At 39.5% G+C, this 23,032-nt stretch overlaps 1 protein-coding gene across 19 annotated transcripts in view; it reads left to right on the top strand.

Moving 5' to 3' along the window:
* ARHGEF12 (Rho guanine nucleotide exchange factor 12) overlaps positions 1-23,032 on the top strand; it is a 152,089-nt gene that overhangs the window by 111,925 nt on the left and 17,132 nt on the right. For 10 of the 19 annotated variants that reach the window (XM_072729528.1, XM_072729527.1, XM_025999049.2 and 7 more), the window contains 15 exons: positions 1,053-1,095; positions 1,581-1,686; positions 2,139-2,276; positions 2,772-2,804; positions 3,324-3,438; positions 4,126-4,231; positions 5,602-5,814; positions 12,243-12,375; positions 13,394-13,429; positions 13,779-13,933; positions 15,332-15,478; positions 16,492-16,577; positions 18,639-18,764; positions 20,390-20,504; positions 21,853-21,953. In XM_072729528.1, the coding sequence (XP_072585629.1) occupies positions 1,053-1,095; positions 1,581-1,686; positions 2,139-2,276; positions 2,772-2,804; positions 3,324-3,438; positions 4,126-4,231; positions 5,602-5,814; positions 12,243-12,375; positions 13,394-13,429; positions 13,779-13,933; positions 15,332-15,478; positions 16,492-16,577; positions 18,639-18,764; positions 20,390-20,504; positions 21,853-21,953 (1,653 nt within the window). The remainder of the gene's footprint in view (positions 1-1,052; positions 1,096-1,580; positions 1,687-2,138; positions 2,277-2,771; positions 2,805-3,323; positions 3,439-4,125; positions 4,232-5,601; positions 5,815-12,242; positions 12,376-13,393; positions 13,430-13,778; positions 13,934-15,331; positions 15,479-16,491; positions 16,578-18,638; positions 18,765-20,389; positions 20,505-21,852; positions 21,954-23,032) is intronic. The other 9 variants (XM_072729531.1, XM_072729525.1, XM_072729520.1 and 6 more) reach the window with 1 other exon arrangement.

The raw sequence follows: 23,032 nt of genomic DNA, 5'->3' as shown, positions 1-23,032 counted from the left end.
CTTAATAGCTTCAAACTAAGTCAAATCTTTATTTTGCTGCTCATGATCTGTATTAAATTTATCAACATTAGAGTATAAGAACCCTGCTAAATTTATTTGCTAATGATTCTTTAATACCACTGGTGATATTAATTTTATATAAATACAGAAATGAGCATGTAAATCTTTTTTTGCATTTGTGCTGGCAGTACTTCTAGGACAGTTGATTTGAGCTACTGTGTGGCAACTTCAGTTAAAGAGAAAGCTTTGAAATCTATTTCATTGTTCTGATGAATATTGGAGATCTCATAATTTTCACCAATCACTTTTTAATATAAAGCTTTAGATCTTAAAGGAATTGTTTAAATTCTGGAAGTAGATGACTTAAGTAAATATATAATACAAAGTAAGCATGAAGAGGTTAAGATAGTTTCTCTAAATGGAAAATTTCCCAGATGGTGAGACAGAAAACACAGTTATATGATAATGGGACAAGAAACTGCAGTTATTATGGGGAAAACCCTAGCTAAAAAGAAGTTAATTATGACACAGTTATCTTCGTTGGCTCAATAGTAAAAGCTACAGATAGTTATTGGAGGTCTAATACTCCAAAGCCTCAACATTGACATCCAATACCTTCTCACTGAGGCGTGAATGTCATGAGGGTCCTTTAACTTTACATAGGAAATTACCAGCAATATATGATCTATGGTCTCAAATACAGCAAAAAAAAAAAAAATCGTGGTTGTATATGACAAAGTTTTCCATATAATATACACACTGTTTAGATTTTAGCTATATTGATTTCAAATGATGTATAACTGAGTATATTAACCAGACTACAGATATTTCCCCTATAGTGTGATCCTTGGGGAAAGGGCTTATTTTCAAGTTTAAACAGTGAGACTATCTAGAGCTGTGACATTTGGATGGGGTAGGTGAGCTTATCCCTGAATGTGATTATAAAAATAGCTATCCAAGTTGCATCTCTTCACTTTATATGAATTCTTATATATATATATCTCTAAGAGTGCTTAGTGTTGTGTGACTTTCTGTTTGCAATTTTGTTTCAGCACCTGAAAGTTTCTGTGCCTGATGAAATATCAGTAGATCTAGGTAAGTCTGGAGCATCAGTATCCTGGAGAATCCATAGCTCAGCTCAGCTCTAAAGGTGTTATCTGTCACATGACAACTAGTAGGGCATCTCAATCACAATGGAAAGAGAGTCTGTAATACATTTAAAATATAGTATATGAAATCTGTGATGTGAAGTAGAATACATAAATGCATTGAAGACCTTCTCTTGCTCTACTTTGAGTTCTCACCAAATAGCATTGATATATTGCCAGTTACAACACACAGAACATACCCTTAAGACTTATATATTTACTTGAGAGAAAGTGAGAGACCGAGCATGAACAGAGGGAGGGACAGAGGGAGAAGAAGCAGACTCCCTGTTGAGCAGAGAGCCCGATGTGAGACTCAATCCCAGGACCCCAGGATCATGACCTGAGCTGAAGGCAGACACTTAACTGAGCCACCCAGGCACTCCCAGAACGTACCTTTAAAATCACATAACTCTTTGCCTTTTCATGATGCAGAAAAAAGGAGACCTGAGCTTATACCTGAGGATCTACACCGCCACTATATCCAAACGATGCAGGAAAGAGTCCACCCAGAAGTTCAGAGGCACTTGGAGGATTTTCGGTAAGCTTGCTGGGTGATAGAAGCTGATACGGTTATTCTGAATTAATCTTCTTTTTAGGTAGCAAAAGTTCACACGTTAAGTCCTTGGCTCAGAGTATGGTCTTTATCACTGTGATTAAAACATAATGAGAAAAAAAAACAAAACATAATGAGCACCTGGAGTCAGAGTTGGTGTGTACTGAGTCTGTAGTCCTCATTCCATACGCTTCCAGGACTCACTGAACCCACTGTTCTTCTAGGCTAAGTGTGCTCCATCAGGATGTGTCCTGTTGAGCGATCACCTCTAGAATTCTTTTCCTCCGGTGTCATAGGTGACAGGGGCTCCAAAATAGAAAACTGTGACATTTTACCTGTTGCTAGAAACTCTTAGCTATGGAAAGTCTGATGAAGGATTTCCAGAGGGAGATAGTGCTTCTCTGGGCTATCTCAGGAAGTTGTCCTGTTCCCTTTAGGCAGAAGCGTAGCATGGGACTGACCTTGGCTGAAAGCGAGCTGACTAAACTCGACGCAGAGCGAGACAAGGACCGGGTAACTTTGGAGAAGGAACGGGCATGTGCAGAACAGATTGTTGCCAAAATCGAAGAAGTGTTGTAAGTAACAGAAGTATATGTAGACATACCCTCTCTCTGGAGATGCTCATTATGCTTCATGCACACCTTGAACAAATTTAGAAGGGGTGGCAGATTGCGTATGTGGAGCTATGTATTTGGGTTATAATGGTTTGATTTTTCAGTTTTGCTGATGTTTTAGCAAAGCTCTTGTGTTTCTTTTTCTGGGTATTGGTAAAATGAGTGACTATAAAATTTCTAACTGATGAAAAACAGGTTGAGCACTTTCAGTGCTTTCAGTTCATCGGCTTTGAAATGATCTCATGCCAGAAAATACTGACGATTGATGACATGAGTGAGGAAAGCGTATGGTCCCTTGAGGGGTTTGCATTTTTTTTGGTATTTTATGCCAGGTGACAAAGATTGAGGGTGGCCCAAAGCATCTAGCTCTGCTCTGTTGTTTCAGGTGTTGTCTGAGTGAGTAGCATCTCTTTCATTATGTGACAGTATTTAATTTTGAAATATTTTTATTTTTAGGATGACTGCTCAGCCTGTGGAAGAAGATAAGAGGTAATATAACTGGCGTTTTTTTTCCCCTAGAATTTGATGAAAAAAAGAAACTATCTTTTTTCCTGTCAGTCCTAAATAGGATTTCTCTCTTTTAACTTCAAAATTCAGACTGTCTCCCTCTGGTGGCCTCAATTTTACTTGACCTAATATCCTCGCATCTTGAGTAGAATCTTTTTCTATTTGCAACGGATAGATTCTTCCTTAGTTTTTCCTTGATGAATGAATTCTAAGGATTCTAGCATTGGGGTTTTTGAAGCCATTTGATATCTTTATTCTACCTACCCTCCCTTCTCAGAATTCTTTTTTTTAAGATTTTATTTATTTACTTATGAGAGACACAGAGAGAGAGGCAGAGACATAGGGAGAAGGAGAAGCAGACTCCTCACAGGGAGCCCAGTGCGGGACTCAGTCCTGGAACTCCAGGATCATACCCTGAGCCAGAGGCAGATGCTCAACTGCTGAGCCATCCAGGAGTCTCCCTTCTCAGAATTCTTATTTTATTTAATTCTTCTCCTCCAGTTCAACAATGCAGTATGTTATCCTAATGTACATGAAGCATTTGGGGGTAAAAGTGAAAGAACCTCGAAATTTGGAGCACAAGCGGGGTCGGATTGGATTCCTTCCAAAAATCAAGGTAAAACTGGGTAATAATGTGTTTGGGTCTCCATGCTTCTTTACACAGGTTGCAGTGGTTTTCTTCTTGGTACTTACCATTCCAGCAGGTTGGTACTAGGCATGCTAATAGGTGTATGATATGGCCCCTCCTCTCAGGAAGCTCAGAAATCTAGCGAGAAATCCAAGCATGTAAAGCAAGGTTGAGACAGTGAGGAGTGCAGATAGCAGTTTATATAGAGAGTGCCATCCCAACAGCCTTGTCTTTCCTTTTATGACCACTGTCATGGTTGTAATTATGTATGTTTCTCTTTAGTTTTTGTTAGACTCTGAAGCTCTGTGAGGGCAAGGGCCTCCCTCATTGTATCCCCAGCTTTTAGCACTTTGCCCTCACACATTAAGAGCTTATTAAGTACTTGTTCAGTAGTTGGATGAACTGCTTGGAACAAGGTCCCAGTAAATGTGTTCTAAAATTACCTTTGTTTTCCAAAAATGCCAGCTCTAAAGGATTGAAAAGACATCTTGCATTTGATGTGTGCACAGTACCACATGCCGGCCTCTATCAAGTGCTCTGTGTGTGTGTCCTTCACTCCCATTTAACCAATTCTCTCAGCTGACCATTAGAATTGCCTTTCTGTGTTTGAAAGCCACAAAAGAAGTCTACTCTGTTATGTATCTCCTAACCTCTCTGATTGTACCTCAACTCTAGCAGAGTATGAAGAAAGATCGAGAAGGCGAAGAAAAAGGAAAGCGCAGAGGATTCCCCAGCATCCTGGGACCCCCAAGGAGACCAAGCCGTCACGACAACAGTGCAAGTATGTTAAGTCGGAAAAGCAGCCTTCTCACCAGCTCCCACCATCTTCCCTCAGATGCTCACTTAGCTAGAATGAATTGCTGGACAAAGGTGTTCCTGAAATGATTCCATTGAGCTTCCATTGTGCCTTTATTTCAAGGTTACTTCTGAACCAACTACCCCCATGTGGCTCTATAATTATCTTAAACATCTTCTTTAATGGCAGTATCCCAGTAGTTGTCCGTAACATAATTTACTTACCTGTTCTGATTTTTGTTTGCATCCAACATCTCTTTGTTAAATTAAAAAAACTAAATGTGCCTGGATTTCTCCACCATTCTTTGTTTAATCTTTTCATACACATATTACTCACCATACTTCTGCAGTTTCTCCACCTCTCCATTGTGCTTTATTTCCTGACCTCCCTCCACCCTCAGGCCCAATAGAGAGAGAGATCAGGCCACTGATCTGGGGGAAAAATAGGGAGGATGGAAGCTCAGCCAGGGAAATCAGGTCATGTACTGGTCTTCAACTGGGCAGCTCTACATTTGAAATCATTGGCCAGGCTGGAATAGGGGTGGGATTGTGGTACAGTGCGAAATTCTCAGACACCAGTGGTGCCCCTTGCTCAGGAAACACTGAGAAGATGGAGGAAATTCAAAGAGAAGAGGTTGAGGAGAATGGAGTATTTCACAGATGCTGACCATGAGTTCCAAGGGATGTAGAAGAGGAATTGAGGAATAAGAGAAGGAAGAATTTGAAGATTAGGTTTATCCAGAGCTGTGTGAGGGAGTGCAGTGCTTCTGGGCGATGATGACAACTGAGGACATGAGTGTGTTTTGACTTCTTATAGTTATTGACCTGAGCAGGAGTGGTGAGCTGGCTGCCAGCAGTTTCTGTAGTTTCTGAGGCACAATGTAAGAATGAAGCTGCGAGTATCGGGGAGGGGTGGGGGGGCATGAGCTCCCAGGAATAACAGGCTTCATTCTCACTCTCACAAGTAAGCGTAGTTCTGTGTGCCTCTGTCTTCCTCTCTCAGTATTCCTGCCATTGCTCTCCTATCCTTTTCTCCCTCCCGTCATTCCCCCTCATCTTCCATCTTCTCCTTCCTTCTCTCCAGCCCTCCTCCACCACCCTGCCTTCATCTCTTTCTCTCCCTCCTCTCTCTCTTCCTCCCTCTTCCCTTTCTTTTCTTTCCATCCTTCCTTTCACTCTCTTTTTTTCCTTCTGCCATTTTTTCCTATCTATCTATTCCTCACTCTGTAACAATTCATAGATATTTTTCTAGGGTCCACCATGTTCCAGACATCTGTTTTTAAATCCTTTGCATCATCTTTTTTTTTTTTTAAGTCTTTTTGCACCATAAATTGTTAACCATTGCTTTCTGTTCAGTTGGCAGAGCCATGGAACTACAGAAGCAGCGCCACCCGAAGCACTTATCCACACCTTCTTCTGTGAGTCCTGAGCCTCAGGACCCTGCCAAGTTGCGCCAGAGTGCGTTAGCAGGCGAAGGAACAGAGGTCGGATACCTGCCAGCCAATCCCATGTCCTCTGTGGCTGCTGGGGCCGCTCTTTCCCAGGAAGGAGGGAAGGAGAATGATACAGGTAAGCTGGTGCTATAGTTCGATTTAGTAACTAAGTATTGAGATTTTCAGTCCCACTAAGTAAGAAATAGAGTGGCATGTTGTTTTAACCAAGACTGAATCCAATTTCATTTTAACATTTTAATGTTCTACAAGTGATAAATCCATGCTGAATGCTCATTTTGAGTTCTTATCAATTCAGAAATACTGACTGAGCTGTCAGACATTTGCTTTGTATCAGATGTTAGCACACAATAATTATACATAGATTCTTGCCCTGTGCCACTTAGTCTCATAAATAAAAATAGTCACATAAATAAAAATTCAAATTGTGCCAGATCTAGTAATGAAAGGGTAAAAGGCGTGTTGAGGGGACTTAGTAGCTAGGGACAGATGTGGGAGGAGTCTGAAAAAGACTTTTTTAAAAATCTGAGTTACTAGAGATTTTTTTTTTTAATACTAAAGGGAAGCTAGTTGAGAGGAAGAGGTTGAAGATGCAGGAAATAACTGTCTATAACTAGTAGGACAAGGTTTTGTGAAGGAGAGCAGAGATGAGAGCCAAAGTGTGTGTGAGGGCAAGATTATTAGCTGAGCGAGAAGGCCAAGAGGCCTTAAAGAGTAGAGAAAGATGTGAAGTAATTGTAGATCATTGGGGAAGAAAGCTTGTGACCATATTTCTTCATGCTTGTTATAATGGGTTTCTTAAGCAAGTAAGCTGAGAGAATTGGTGCTGTATTTGGAGAAGGGAATGCCTGTCTGTATTAGTGATTTTGGAAACAGTTCAATTTCTGGTATGACAAGGTCAAGGATAAAGCTGTGGGACTTGTCACTGGAGTGGCAGAGGGGAAATTACTAGAGATGGAGAAAGTAAGGAGCCAAGAAACCAAGAGTTGGAATACCTTAACATCCCCGGGGTTTGAGGTCACCCCTTGTGATAGCAGCAAAGAGATGAAAACGGCACCAGCAGCCGAAGGTTCAGTACTGCTAGATGATTGTCATAAAGAGGGAGAGCCTCAGTGCAGAAAGGGATTTCTCTAAGAAGGCAAGATAATGGTCTAAAGGTAGTGTTGAGGAACAAGGGTATCTATTTGTCACATCTCCACACTGAAGTATGTATTGTATAATGGAAACATCTGTCTCCATTTGAGAGGGCTGTAGCAGAACGGGGTGGGGGGCAAGGAAGCATGGATTTGAGACAAAGCAGGAGGGGTGACATGCATAGAAAAATCTGGAGGTTTGCCTTATATGGAATTCTGAAGACGTTGAGTTGAGTAGATGCATGAATTCATGGCTCCCAGCTCACATTGAAATAAAAACATGGCAGATAGGTAACCAGTAACGACTAAATAAAAAACATAAAGAGAAGGGAAGTAGAGGAAGGGAAGATATTATCAACAAGTAAGATATTTCACCAAATTTTGGGGAGATTAAAAGTGGACAAGAGTGATTTGAGGGATAAAACATCATAGAGGAAGCTGGAGCCTATAATGTATTCAAGGAGGCCCAGGTGGGAGCCAGGCTGCCTGTTGGAACCTTTGGAGAGATGTTGGGCTCAGAGTTGGCATGTCTTATGGAGTGCATGAGTAAGAAGTAAAGCTGAAAATAATGAATTAATTGGAGGTCTATAATCAAAACAATGATGTCAGCAGTTTCTGGTCCTTGCATTGTAAAATATGAGCTGCATGTTGTATACACCAGAAGAAAATGAGTGTGTTCTCTTTTAGAAAAGCTGAATTATGTAGGGCAAGGTAAGTCCTCTGTAATATTAGTGCTGTGGAGTTCTAACATTGGGGGCCTAAAACCTGAGTGTAAACATGCCAGGGTCTCACCCTGCCCAGGGAGCTCCCAGCTACAATGGGCTTACATCCGTATGGCTGTAAAGGAAAGCCACAGCAGCTACCCAGTCCTGCATTCTCAAATATGAATAGTATTACTCATTCTTGGTAAAATTTCCTTGTTAGAACCAAGTCCTAAGATAATACATAATGCCAACTATATCAATGACATAAAAAAGAGAATACAAAATAAACATAAAAACTGTCCCTGCAATTTACACGTTTAATGCAATCCCTATCAAAATACTATGGACTTTCTTCAGAAAGTTGGAACAAATTATTTTAAGATTTGTGTGGAATCAGAAAAGACCCTGAATAGCCAGGGGAATTTTAAAAAAGAAAACCATAGCTGGGGGCATCACAATGCCAGATTTCAGGTTGTACTACAAAGCAGTGGTCATCAAGACAGTGTGGTACTGGCACAAAAACAGACACATAGACCAATGGAACAGATTAGAGAATCCAGAAGTGGACCCTCAACTTTATGGTCAACTAATATTCGACAAAGGAGCAAAGACTATCCACTGGAAAAAAGACACTCTTCAATAAATGGTGCTGGGAAAATTGGACATCCACATGCAGAAGAATGAAACTAGACCACTCTCTTGCACCATACACAAAGACAAACTCAAAGTAGATGAAAGATCTAAATGTGAGACAAGATTCCGTCAAAATCCTAGAGGAGAACACAGACAACCCCCTTTTTGAACTTGGCCACAGTAACTTCTTGCAAGATACATCCACGAAGGCAAGAAAAACAAAAGCAAAAATGAACTATTGGGACTTCATCGAGATAAGAAGCTTTTGCACAGCAAAAGATACAGTCAACAAAACTAAAAGACAACCTACAGAATGGGAGAAGATATTTGCAAATGACCTATCAGATAAAGGGCTAGTTTCCAAGATGTATAAAGAACTTCTTAAACTCAACAGCAAAGAAAGAAACAAACAATCCAATCATGAAATGGGCAAAAGACATGAACAGAAATCTCACAGAGGAAGACATAGACATGGCCAACAAGCACTTGAGAAAATGCTCTGCATCACTTGCCATCAGGGAAATACAAATCAAAACCACAGTGAGTTACCACCTCATCACACCAGTGAGAATGGGGAAAATTAACAAGGCAGGAAACCACAAATGTTGGAGAGGATGTGGAGAAAGGGGAACCCTCTTGCACTGTTGGTGGGAATGTGAACTGGTACAGCCACTCTGGAAAACTGTGTGGAGGTTCCTCAAAGAGTTAAAAATAGATCTGCCCTACGACCCAGCAATTGCTGGGGATTTACCCCACAGATACAGATGCAATGAAACGCCGGGACACCTGCACACCAATGTTTATAGCAGCAGTGTCCACAATAGCCAAACTGTGGAAGGAGCCTCGGTGTCCATCGAAAGATGAATGGATATGGAAGATGTGGTCTCTGTATACAATGGAATATTACTCAGCCATTAGAAACGACAAATACCCACCATTTGCTTCGATGTAGATGGAACTGGAGGCTATTATGCTGAATGAAATAAGTCAATCGGAGAAGGACAAACATTATATGGTCTCATTCATTTGGGGAATATAAAAATAGTGAAAGGGAATAAAGGGGAAAGGAGTAAAAAATGAGTGGGAAATATCAGGGAGGGACACAGAACATGAAAGACTCCTAACTCTGGGAAACGAACTAGGGGTAGTGGAAGGGGAGGTGGGCGGGAGGTGGAGATGACTGGGTGACGGGCACTGGGGTGGGGCACTTAATGGGATGAGCACTGGGTGTTATTCTATATGTTGGCAAATTGAACATCAATAAAAAATAAATTTATAAAAAAAATTTTTTTTTAAAACTGCTCCTGGCCGAAAACAATAATTTAGGTAAAAGACAAAAACTTAAAAAAATACCTCTAAGTTAGTATGCTTGGGGAAATTTTAAAAGTTATTACACTTATAAAACAAGAATAAAAAAAAAAATAAAACAAGAATAATAATGCTGGTCAGCCCGGGTGGCTCAGTGGTTTAGCACCTCCTTTCGCCCAGGGCGTGATCCTTGAGACCCAGGATTGAGTCCCACGTTGGGCTCCCTGCATGGAGCCTGCTTCTCCCTCTGCCTGTGCCTCTGCCTCTCTCTCTCTGTTTCTCATGAATAAATAAATAAATAAATCTTAAAAAAAAAGAAGAAGAAGAAGAATGCTACGAAAAAAGAACATTTTTCAGAGACCAAAAAGAAATGATTTAATATAACTATTGGGGCAGCGCGGGTGGCTCAGTGGTTTAGCACCACCTTCGGCCCAGGGCCTGATCCTAGAGACCCAGGATTGAGTCCCACATCAGGCTCCCTGCATGGAGCCTGCTTCTCCCTCTGCCTGTGTCTCTGCCACTCTCTCTCTCTCTCTCTCTCTGTGTGTCTCTCATTAGTGAATAAATAAAATGTTTAAAAATAATAATATAACTATTACATAGAATACAATAACTACTGTGATAAACTACCTTAAAACTTCATAGCTTCACACAAAACATATTTATTATGTCACATTTTTGGTGAGGAACTTGAGAGCAGCTTAGCTGGGCAATTCTATTTCCTGTAGTGGCAGTCAAGATGTCAATCAGCCATCTGAAAGTTTAGCTGGGGCCAGACACATGCATCTGTACTCACACTGGTAGCTGGAGGCCTTGGCTCCTCACCACATGGGCTTCTCCACAGAACAGCATGAGTGTTCATGACATGGTAGCTGACTTTCCCCTTAAGTGATCCAAAAGAGAGCACAAGAAAGGAGCCCCCCTATCTTTAGTGACTTAGTCTCTGTGGTCGCACATTGTCATTTCAGCAAGTTAAAGCCAGCCCCTAAATGGAGCTCACACTCAAGCAGGGAGGAGTTAGGCTCCACCCCCAGAAGGGAGGGAGGAGTAGCAAAGAATTTGTGCACATATTTTCAAACCACCACAGCTGCCAAGAGTTTAAAAAAAAAAAGTCCCTAAAAATAAAGTCAAGGAAATATTTCAGAATGTATATCAGAAATGTTGAGAGATAGAAATCAGAGAGACAGGAATTACGTAGAGAGCCACTTGAGAGGTCCAGTGTCTCTCTCTTCTTTGACGAAACATCAGCAGTAGAAATAGAGGTGAGGCAATTGGAGAAATGATAGAAGAGACCATCTCAAAGGGAAAAAGACTTGTCTTCAGACAGAAAGAGTTCGCTGGGAACCACCTATGATGAATTAATAACAGTAAGAAAAGTAACAACAAGAACCATACCTAGAATGTCTCTAAAAATTTCTGTGCACCAGAGATCAAGTCCCAAAAGCTTTGAGGGGAAGGAAAATGAGGATTATGCTGCATCACATTTCTCATGATCACACCAGGGGCTAGAATACATGGGATTCAGGCCTTGCAACTTACTATAAAAAAATTATTGAACTTAGAATTCTATGTCCATCCAAATTACCCATCAGACGTGAAGAAGGGTACAAAGACATTTTCAGATATGCTAGGATTCAAAGCTTAACTGAAGTGTGTCCTTTCCTTGAACATGATTTGAAACATACTTCAGCAAAATGAGAGAAAAATGAAGGAAGGCAGTGTTATGGGGTCTGGGAAATACTGGAAACATCCCAGGGAAGTGGTGAAGGGCAAGCAAGTCTCAGATGATGGTTAGGTCATAGGCAAAGGGAGCCACTGCCCCAGATTGGAACATAAGGAGTGGGGGATAAGAAAAAGGGAGGTTTTAAGCGGTTGGTAGTATGATGTAACAAATGAAGAAATCTGAGATGTGAATAAAATGACACTGCTTTGACAGCAATCAAAGTAATTTAGAAATACTAAGAAAAACAAAGTTGTTCAAGAAAGTTAAGTCATGGGGCACCTGGGTGGCTCGGTGGTTGAGCAGTCTCCTTTCACCTCAGGGTGTGATCCTGTGGTCCTGGGATCGAGTCCCACATTGGGCTCCCTGCAGGGAGTCTGCTTCTCCCTCTGCCTGTGTCTCTGTCTCTGTCTCATGAATAAATAAATGAAATCTTACAAAAAAAATATAATGAAAGGGAAGAATATGGATACTAAATACCTACTTTGATAGACAAGAGTGTTAAGGTACTAACTCCTTGATGAAACAAAAATGTAGATGTAATTCTATCATTTAAACTTAAGTAATAACCAATAACCCCATTAGTAATAATAATAATATTAAACATTGGGAAGAAATGAGGGGGAAGTGAAGATGGGAAGTATAACTGAGTAAAATCCTCAGAAGAGGAAGAAACAGATACTACATAAAGAGGGGCAGGAGAGAAGTAGAGAATCTCAAACCAACTCCATGCACAGTGCTGAACTCCACTTGGGGCTCGGTCTCACTCACGACTCTGAGCTGAAACCAAGTTGGAGGCTTAACTGACTGAGCCGCCCAAGCACCCCATTATGTTGATTTTTTTAAAGTTGCTTAAACATGATATTCCTGGGAACAGTTTTTAGTGCATTTAAAATTTTATGTATTAAAATTTTGGTTCTAGATAACATGCAACTGTTTGAATAGGAATGTGGCTATGGATAGATTGAAGTTCTCTTCCAGGACTAATTTTTTTTTGAATCATTATCTTCTTTAGCACCATCTGAGTTTTTGAATTTTGTCTTTCCAGGATCAAAGCAAGTTGGAGAAACACCAGCATCTGGAGACTGCATAGATAATACCCCTCGGACTCCCAATACCGTCTTTGATTTCCCACCTCCTCCCTTAGACCAAGTGCAGGAGGAGGAATGGGAAGTGGAAAGGTGATTCAGTGGTATCTTTGGAGGGTGGGGATGTTAGGAGAACCCTCAGCTATTTCATTGTATATTATTCCTACACTTTGTAGCATTTCCCCCACATGTGCTTTTTGGGAAAGTCCTAGAACTTATTGGTAGTAAATATTAGGTACTGAAATGTTTTATTTTTTTATTTTATTTTATTTTTTAAAGGATTATGTATTTATTTATTCATGAGAGAGACACAGAGAGAGGCAGAGACATAGGCAAAAGGAGAAGCAGGCTTCCTGCAGGGAGCCCAATACAGGACTTGATCCCAGGACCCTGGGATCAGGCCCTGAGCTGAAGGCAGATTCTCAATCACTGTGCCACTCAGGTGTCTCTACTGAAGTGTTTTAAATTTATTTTGTATCAAATCATTTGACTATCTAGAAGAATTATTTATCCACCACTGTAGTTTAACCCAGTTTTTAGTATCGCTGGCATAAATTTCTTTTTTCTCCTTTTTATCGAAGTGTAGTTGACATACAGCATTGCCTTCACTTTGGGTATAGGACATAGTGATAACAAATGTATACCTTATGTTGTGCTGGCCAAAGGTGTAGCTGCTGCCTGTCATCATAGAACACCATTGACTATATTCCCTATGCTGTACCTTTTGAAATTAGTGTTTTTGTTTTCTCTGGGTAAATACCCAGTAATGAACTTAGTAGACTGTATGGTATTTCTATTTTTAATTTTTTGGGGAACCTCCTTACTATTTTCCACAGTGGCTGCATCATTTTACGTTTCCACCAACAGTGCACAAGGGTTCCTTTTTCTCTGCATCCTCGCCAACACTTGTTATTTCTTGTCTTTTTGATACTAGCCATTCTGACAAGGTGATATCTCTTTGTGGTTTTGATTTGCATTTTCCTGATTATGAGTGATGTTGAACATCTTTTCTTATCTTGTTGGCCATCTGTATGTTTGGAAAATGTTCAGGCATAAATTTCTTGATTACTGTTTTGTTTTCATGTTGACCCTTTGTTCCCCATTGTTTTAGGGTGACTGAGCATGGGACACCAAAACCCTTTCGAAAGTAAGTAATCCTGAAGTAGCTTTCAATAGAGGCATATTTTAAGAAATAATATCCTTTTTTCTCTGACATCGTAGTTTTAAAGGAAAGGAAAACCTGTACACAAATCTGTTAGTATAAAAGAAAATTCTTAATAAACACACATCATTCAAAAGATATTTATAGAGGTATATATAACATAGATAAGTCATTTTGTAGGAGAGGGTGATGTTTCAGGTCCTGTGCTAAGCAGTACTTCAGAAATATGACTTATTTACTGTAATAGAAAAACTTGTTCCATTTCCCATTGTCCATCTGATGTCCCCAAATAGAATTCATTGTTGTTTTTTGGTTTTTGGTTTTTTTCATTCAGGTTTGACAGCATAGCTTTTGGAGAAAGTCAAAGTGAGGATGAACAGTTTGAAAATGACTTAGAGACAGATCCACCCAACTGGCAACAGCTCGTTAGTCGAGAAGTGTTACTGGGCCTAAAGCCTTCTGAGATCAAAAGACAGGAAGTAATTAATGGTGAGTTTAATTAGACTTTGTTGTTGTTCACATACAGTGAGTTTATTAGACTAAAACAAACCCCCAAGCTTTGGAGTTTGCTTCAAAATTTCTGCTAGCCTTTTGTTCTATACAGAGGGGAGTTAAACTAGATAGATGATCCTTGAGCTTTCCAACTCAAAACATGCAAATGATTCTGTGTTCTTAATGGTAATTTAAAAGGAAAAGGTGTTTAGCTTTCAAGATGTTTAAGATTCATAGGATTATAGATCTTGAAGTTGAACAGTCATTAAGGCAGCCTTGGTCTCATCGTTAAGTTATTTTTATGCATAGTATAAATGAGGAAGCTCAGGCCCAGGGTGGTTGAATGAATCAAGATCATATAGCTAGCTGATAAATGATAGGGACAAAACTGGGAGTCAGGTGTCCCTTTACCCTAGTGCAGTGTTCTTTATTTTACCCTAATATATATGTGACAAAGATGTGGGTGACATGGATGCTGTGCCCTCCACTGTCCTTAGGATGCGATTTCAATAAATACCTTTCCTGTGTCTGATAACTTTGAGACATAGTGAAATAACAAGTCTAGCCTCAGAAATGAGGGTTTATAGGCAAATCAGATAATCAAAAGTACTATTATTTTGAAGAAATAATAGGCTAAATGGTGTTTGGGCTTACTGCTTTCTGATGTTATAGCTATGGTTGGTGGATAGTGTTGTGAAAAGACAAAAGGATTTTGGAGTACATTGTTAACTTTAAAGATTTTATTTATTTGTGAGAGAGCAAGAGAGAGAGAGAGAGAGAGAGACAGCACAAACAGGAGAAGGGGCAGAAGGAAGGGGACAAGCAGACTCCCTCCCAAGCAGGGAGCCCAATGTGGGGCTTGATCCCAGGACCCCAAGATCATGACTTGTCAAAGGCAGACACTTAACCAACTGAGCTCCCCAGGAGCCCCATTGTTAACTTGAATATACAGAATAGTTTTGGGTTTGTTTGTTTGTTTGTTTGTTTGTTTGTTTAAAAGATTGTATTTGAGAGAGAGAGCACAAACAGAGGGCATGGATAGAGGGAGAAGCAGATTCCCCACTGAGCAGGAAGCCCAATGCGGTTCTCCATCCCAGGATCCCAGGATCATGACCTGAGCTAAAGGCAGATGCTTAACCCACTGAGCCACCCCAGGGCCCCCAGAATAGTTTTGAATGATATTTTTCATTTGCCAGCACTCAGCTCTTAGAGCCGGTATGTAGGAGGGTCTCATGCAATCTAGAAAGTGACATGAGAGATACTACATCCTTTTAAAACTATAAATAATTATTATAGAGCTCATTTGCTGCTTAATTCCAGCTAGAGTCTGTGTTTGGTCTCACGGAATTATTCTGAACGAGGTAACATTTCATGTTTCCTTTTTTCTCTGCTTAGAATTGTTCTACACTGAAAGAGCTCATGTCCGAACACTAAAGGTTCTTGATCAAGTATTCTATCAGCGAGTGTCCAGGGAAGGAATTCTGTCCCCTTCAGAACTACGGAAGATTTTTTCAAACTTGGAAGATATTCTTCAACTTCACAGTAAGAAAAATCTTTGTCCCTAACATTTTTAATAGATGAAAGATTATGAGTATATAAAAGCATCATAACAGTAAACTTTTCTAAGTGCATCCATGTTGTATGTGAGCATATAACATAAAGAAGTGATCAGATCATTGAACATCCCCCTCCCCAGACACTCATCCACACCATTAGCTTTTGTATATGAAGTGCTACCACAGGACTTAGGATCTAAAGTTAATGTCAAAGATGAAAAATATAGTTAAAATTACCCTTGGAAATTTCTTATCAATTGTAGTGTATATGTTTTTAAATATATATAATGTCATATAATTTGTGTGGTGTGTGTATATATACTTATATATAATACTCAGCATATAATATCACGGGGTAATTTTCAGGAATTATCTTATTGTTGCTTGAAATGCTTGAGTAAATCTATAAAAATTCTACCTTGCTGCCTTTCCTTGGTTATAGTCTCCTGAGACTTTTGTAGACACAGTTCCTTTCTCCGTAAGTCACTGCTTCTCTGTGATCCTTAATTCTCAAGCTTTCTTTCATCAAGGATGCCATCACCAACTGCCAACACCTGCCTACCAAATTGATGCCTTTTTATGTCTTTGTGGGTGATCTTAGGTTTCAACAGCATGCATCGACAGGTTCAGGTTGATTATAACAACTGCCTGTGAACAAAACATTTTGAGAGGAACGGGGCAGAATCACCTGTTCTATTGAAATTTCTTTATGAGCATGGTTATGATGGCGTCTTGAAGTTAAATGCATATTTGATGTACATATACAGTGTGTAATGTGCTAGTTTCCACATTGTTTCAATGCTCTGGCACCTGTTTTTCGGATAGAGCTCACCAATATCTGTATGCAGAAGAATTGCTTTCAGATTTATATTTAAGGAGACCGGAGGCAGCCATACTACTGTGAAAATCCTTTTTTAAAAAATTTAGGTTCTCAGTACAACCAGTAATGCGAACTAAAATGCGGGTATACTTAATTATTTTCTGTTTTTCCCCCCTTAGTTGGATTGAATGAGCAAATGAAAGCTGTTCGAAAGAGGAATGAGACCTCAGTTATTGATCAGATTGGGGAAGATTTGCTGACCTGGGTAAGGAAATTGGCTATTTCACTTTAATATTTTTATAGACACTTAAAGATCAGACTCAAGGTGGAGTAATCTTTCCAAATATGCAAACTCATACATTTCGCAAAGTTACCATAAAGTCGAAAGGGGTCCAAGTATGTATTCTCTTGGTTAGTATCTTTTTATTCTTGGTAATATTTTTTTTAAGACTTTATTTATTTATTTATTTATTCATGAGAGACACAGAGAGAGGCAGAGACACAGGCAGAGGTAGAAGCAGGCTCCATGCAAGGAGCCTGACGTGGGACTCGATCCTGGGTCTCCAGGATCCCGCCCTGGGCTGAAGGCAGCGCTAAACCGCTGAGCCACTGGGGCTGCCCTCGGTAATATTTTTTTAATATTTGTGCTCATTCAAACTAAGTGCTCTCTTTCCATCAAAATAAAGATATTCTCTGTGTTTTAACGAACAGAGAGCAAAATGAATCTTGATAAAAATAATTTAAATAATGTAGAATTTTCAGTCTTCCATTGTCCAAATCACAGAATTATGCTGTAAAACATTACAGTTGTAAATCCAGAACTACCATCACAAAGGTAGAAAAGTGAAAATTACTTAATCTTATTTATAGTATAAGGAAAGAGTTCAGAGACCATCAGAGCTGTTAGACACATTCTGTTTTTCTGTCCAACTCTTTGTATGTCCCCCACAGTATGTACACTGTTCCAGGTGCTGGGGATACATGCTGGGGATACAGTGGCAATCACAGCGAGCACGGCTCCTGCCTGGGTGGAGCTGATAACCAGTGAGAAAACAGTCATTAGTCCTTTCAAGTACGATAAGAATTACAAAAAAGGGAGAGTATGGGTTGTTATGGAAAGATACAGCAGGGAGACCTAAAGTAGGACATACAGAAAATTTTTCTAGGGGAAAGTAGGTTTGATCCAAACTTTTAAAGAAAGTGTTGTAGTTAAGGCTATGAGTAATAGTGAAACAGATGACACAGTTCTCAAAATGCTAATGCAGGTTGAACAGGAACTGTGTAGATATGCCCACAGAAATTTATAGATTGCTTGGGGAAATGCCACAAGGTTTTGGTAACTTTATAATGCTAACTTTTTAGAAGATCAAATAGTAGAAAGTTGACTAAGACAGTGTTCATCTTACTCCCTTTGTTGATGTTGAGATCATAGCTGAGAATCTAATCCCATAGGAGATCTTCTCTTAGCCACTTGACTCATAGAAAAGATCAGAAAATCACTGTCCAGTCTCATCTTGTATTTACTCAGCTTTTCAAAGCATCTTCTCAGCTCATTCTGGCATTATTCTTGTTAAGGAGATTTCACTTCCTTGAAAAACCCAAGTTACTCTACAGCTACTCTGTGATAGTGTAGCTCATTTTGTAGATCTCAGGGTAGCAGGAAAGGTTGTAACTGAGTTCTCTTGGCTTGGCAGCACACTACTCAAAACAAATTTTTATTTTAAAAGATTTATCCATTTATTTTAGAAAGAGAGCATGAGTGGGGGAGAGGGGCATAGAGAGAGAGCCTTGAGCAGACTCCACGCTGAGCAGGGAGCCCAATGTGGGACTCAGTCCCAGGACTCTGAGACCATGACCTGAGCTATAACCAAGAGTCCGATGCTCAGCTGACTGAGCCATCTATGAGCCCCTGAAACAAAAAATTTGTGGTATAACATAGTAAAGTATCAACTAAAATCTCACAGATTTTCTTTATGGAGCAGTTAGTAATTTTTGTGAGCTATCAGATTCTAAAAAAATCAGATTTTAACTTCAGTCTTTAAGCCTTTTGTGTCTCCTGTTCCCCCAGTGTCAGCCTTTCTAAGTTGTGGTAGGCTGTGAGCAGGAAAACATTGTGATAGGCTATGATCAGAAAAGGCCTGGATGTGTCAGTCTGACCTTTTTTAATGGAGAAACATTGATAATCCACAGAGATATGTAAGTCTCCATTCACTTGAGAGCACTTAGTGGAATACTGAAAGGATTGGTGGTTGTCTCTCATTTTGCCTGGCCTTAAGATAAGCTCAGTATGCCATTCTCTGCTGTGTTCTTTGCATTCTTGGCACAGTTCAGTGGACCAGGGGAGGACAAGCTGAAGCACGCCGCTGCTACCTTTTGCAGTAACCAGCCTTTTGCCCTGGAAATGATCAAGTCTCGTCAGAAAAAGGATTCTCGATTCCAGACCTTTGTGCAAGTGAGTTGAGTGAGTCATGTGAGAAAAAAAAAATAATGTGGTTTTTTATGGAATATAGAATAAACTGGGAAAATTCTAAGACTAAGATATTTATAAGGATTATGTTAACACTTTTTAAAGCCATATGTTCTCTCTTAAATTCTTGGAGTGTATAAAGGTGAGAGTGGAATGGTAAATAATAAAGAATTAATTATAATAAATAATAAAAGATTAAAATACCTGACACACACAAAAAATTAAAATACCTGACAGAGGAGTCCACATTGCCATGGTGATATTGTCAGAAAATACCCCATGTACACTGTTACAATACTATGGTCATAACATGAGAATGGGCCCACAGAAGAGTGTGACAGCAGTCATGCTTATTGAGGTGTATATATTGGTGTAACTCAAGGGTCAGTAAACTGTGGCCCACAGGTCCTATCCAGCCTCTTGCCTGTTTTTGTGGAGTTTTATTATGGTATAGTAAATTTTTACTGCAGTAGAACAAATTACCGCAAATGTAGCAACTGAATACAAATATATTAGGTCACAGTTTTTGTGGTTTGGGAGTACAGATATTATTTAGCTGGGTCCTCCCTTCATGCTTGCACTGGGCTGAAGGAAGGGGTTAGCTGGAGCTGCAGTTCTCATCTGAGACTTACAGTCCTCTTCTCAGTTCCCTTATTGTTCACAGAATTCATTTCCCTGTAAATGTATAACTAAGATTCCGGTCTTCTTGTCATTGTTGGCTAGAAACTGCTCTTGGCTCCTGGAGAATGCCCAGATCTTTGCCACGTGGCCCCTGCAGGCAATTTATAAGATAGTTATTCCCTTTCTTGCAGGTCAGAAGGATTGTATCTCTCTGACAGCTTTTTTTTAAGGTCTATTCTGATTAAGTCAGACTCACCTTGGAAAAGCTTTCCTTTTTCTTAACATGAAGTTAACTTATAGTAACCTAATCATATCAGTGATACCCCATCATGTTCACAGGTTCTGTCCACGGTCCAGGGGAGATTATACAGGCTGCATACAACAGAGAGTGGGAATCTAGCAGACTCTAAGAACTCTTTACTACACACAGTCATGTTTGTTCATTTACATACTGTCTGTGGTTGCTTTTGCACCAAAACAGCAAAATAGAGTAGTTATGACAAGGACTGTATGGCATGAACAGCCTAAAGTATTTATTATCTGGCGCTTTACTGAAGAGTTTGCAGACCCCCATTTGAGATGAGCTAGTGTGGGTATGTATATCCAGACTGATAATCCATTGTACCTACTTGGAATGGCAAATAGCAAATCAGCTGACTAACTTTTGGTAGGAATGCCAATCATAGGAAAATGAATATGAAGATAAAACTGTTTTATCACAAGCAAGCAGTTCTTAGAGTTGATTGTGGGTATTCTCAGTTTTTGCTTAAACAGATAAGAAAGAAGCCACTGGCTTAGTGATAAAGGCTCCCCTTCCCCATTATGTGAGTAGAAGTATAGTGTGGCCATAGTATACCTCACCATGCTTTACGTCTTGATTTAATAACCAGAACTGTGATGTTGTAGACCTATGATGAGTATGTGGTACGTATTAGGAAACTATAGTCCTAATAAGAATCACAAATTCCCTTATTTAATTTTAATTTTAGGATGCTGAGAGTAATCCTCTGTGTCGTCGTCTGCAGCTGAAGGATATCATTCCTACCCAGATGCAAAGGCTTACCAAGTACCCTCTTCTGTTGGATAATATTGCCAAATACACAGGTACAGCATTCTCAATGAAATTAAAAAGCTTGGGAACAAAACAAGAAAACTCCATGTCCTGCTAAATAATCTCTCACAGCATCCTGATGCCCATGGGTTCAATTTCCAGAGTATGGCAACATTTTCTAACAAGATTCAGTCCAGTCTTCTCTAGGCTATTTGATTTAATGTACTCCCTTAGTAGCTTTTAACACAGCATTTGGCAAACTATGGATCATGGGCCAAATTTGGGTCATCACATAGGTTTGTAAAAAAGTTTTGTTAGAACATAGACGTGACGTGCTCATTGGTTGACAAATTGTCTCTGACTGCTTTTGCACTACAACAAGCAGAATTAAGTAGTTGTGACACAGACCATTTAGCCCCTGAAGTGTACAGTATTTGTCATCTGGCTCTTTATAGATAGAATACACTTTGTGCAGTCCTTCCTATATAGTATATGTCATATTTGCTTTGAAGATGTCTTATCCTGGGTGAAGAGATGCTTTGCTTTGTGTCTGTACATGTACTTTATTAAGCCCAATCAATGTGTTGTAACTCCAGTTCTTCTGTTTTAAACCAGGAAGTGAATCCAAGTTTCTCAGTTGGGCTTTAGGCTCTTATACTCAGTACTCATTAATAATTTTATGCAATCAAACTACTGTTTCATATGCCTGAGAATTTGAAAATACTCATAAATGTTAATTTTTATACTTTAACATATCTGTTCAATATAGGTGGACTGTTGTTCAGAAGACTGTAATTTTAAATATTCTGATTTTGGCTTTACATTGTAGACCTCAATGTAATCTCAATGTATTTTCGTGAATTTCATCTTTTAATAATACACATGCTGTAATCTATTTTCTTTCTTTAAATGTAATCTTAAATTCAAAAAAAAACTTATTCTGGAGTTATTTTGAATTGTGTTATCATTAAAAAATTACTGCTTAACAGGTCCATGGTACATACCACATTGGGTACGCACTTGGGAGATCCTAGGGGGAGAAGGGGTCCCATTCATACAGCTTACAACATGAGTGAGACCCACTCCCTAGAGTGCGTAACTTAGAGGAGCTGATACTCGAAGGAAAGCATAGCTCCTGAACCTGGGATTCCATACAGTGGCTTCTTTTTAAAGATGAGTGTTTATCTTTTAATGTACTATCATCAGAGGTCTCATCTGTGGAAAAATGATCTGAATTGAGACTTTGCCACAGATCTTAGCCTGGTTTAAAAATATTTAGGGTCTTAGTACATTCTTGTAACTGTTGACATATAATGGTATCTCATTTATACATATATATATACTTATGTTCTTCTCTGTTTTCCTTTATTTTACGTTCTGGATTTTTTGCCCCATGCTTAGAATGGCCAATGGAAAGGGAGAAGGTGAAGAAAGCTGCAGATCACTGTCGTCAGATCTTAAATTATGTAAATCAGGCTGTCAAGGAGGCAGAAAACAAACAGGTAAGATGGGGAAGAGCAAGAAGATACAGGACAATGTAGTGAGAGTATTAAACTAGTGTGTTAACTAGAGTCTCTGAAATAGTAATTGAAATTACCATTACATGATTGACAGGTGGAGCATTTGGTTGCTGTTTATGTACTAGGTGGGCCCAGACCAATTTGTGGTAGAACATCAGGCTAGTGTTTGATCTTTTTGAGCATCAGAAGCTACGTGTTTGCTCTCTCATTCATCTCTCCATTCAACAAATATTTCTAGAGCATCTGTATACTGAGTGTAGGATGTAGAGTGCTTAAGTAAATGAGTAAACTAAGTGCCCACACTGAGCTTATTTTCTAGCAGGATAGAAAGGTATTGAGCAGATGTTAGTGTAAGTATTTTATGTGAGTTGTTGATAGCTGCTATGAAGGAGAATTTTGGGATGCTAGGAGTGTGTAACTAGTGGGAGCATGTAGGGCAAGCCTGATTGAGGGCGTTGAGTGGTGGCCATTAGAGAAAGCTTCCTTCAAGAATTGACATTTAAGCCAAGCTTGGAAAAATGAATGGAAATAAACCAAAAGAATGTAGAAGGGTGCAATCTTACAAGTAGAGGGAACAGCATGTACAAAAGTCCTGGGGTAAGAAGGAAGCATGGCCTGTTTGAGGAACTGAAAGATTAGGTTAGTGTGGATCATGCCAAAAAAAGCAAAGTCAAAGTGGTATGAAATAAGGAAAAATATAGATCAGGGCCAAGTCATATAGGGCCCTACTGTAGACAGTGTTAAAGATTGTGATTTTTGAGAGCAGTAAGAATTCATTATAGACATTTAAGAAGAAGAATGACGTGTTCAGGTTTTTCACCTTGTAAGTACCACTCATACCAGTCTGTGGAGAATCGGTTAAAGGAGGCAGAGAGGAGATGAAAGAGCTCAGTATAGTCTGTTGCAGCAGTTCAGGACAGATGCAAGAATTGTAAAAGTATAGGTAAAACTGATAGGATGTGGTGACTGATTTAGAGAAGGATTTGAAGAGAGGTGTGATGGTAGGAATAAATCACAGGCCTCTGGCTTGCGTATTTGGGTGGACAGGATGAGGGAAGAAG

The sequence above is a fragment of the Vulpes vulpes genome, chromosome 12, assembly GCF_048418805.1.
Source record: "Vulpes vulpes isolate BD-2025 chromosome 12, VulVul3, whole genome shotgun sequence".
NCBI classification, from domain to species: Eukaryota; Metazoa; Chordata; class Mammalia; order Carnivora; family Canidae; genus Vulpes; species Vulpes vulpes.
Note: the sequence above shows the minus strand (reverse complement) of the source record. Positions and strands in the feature narration are given on the sequence as shown.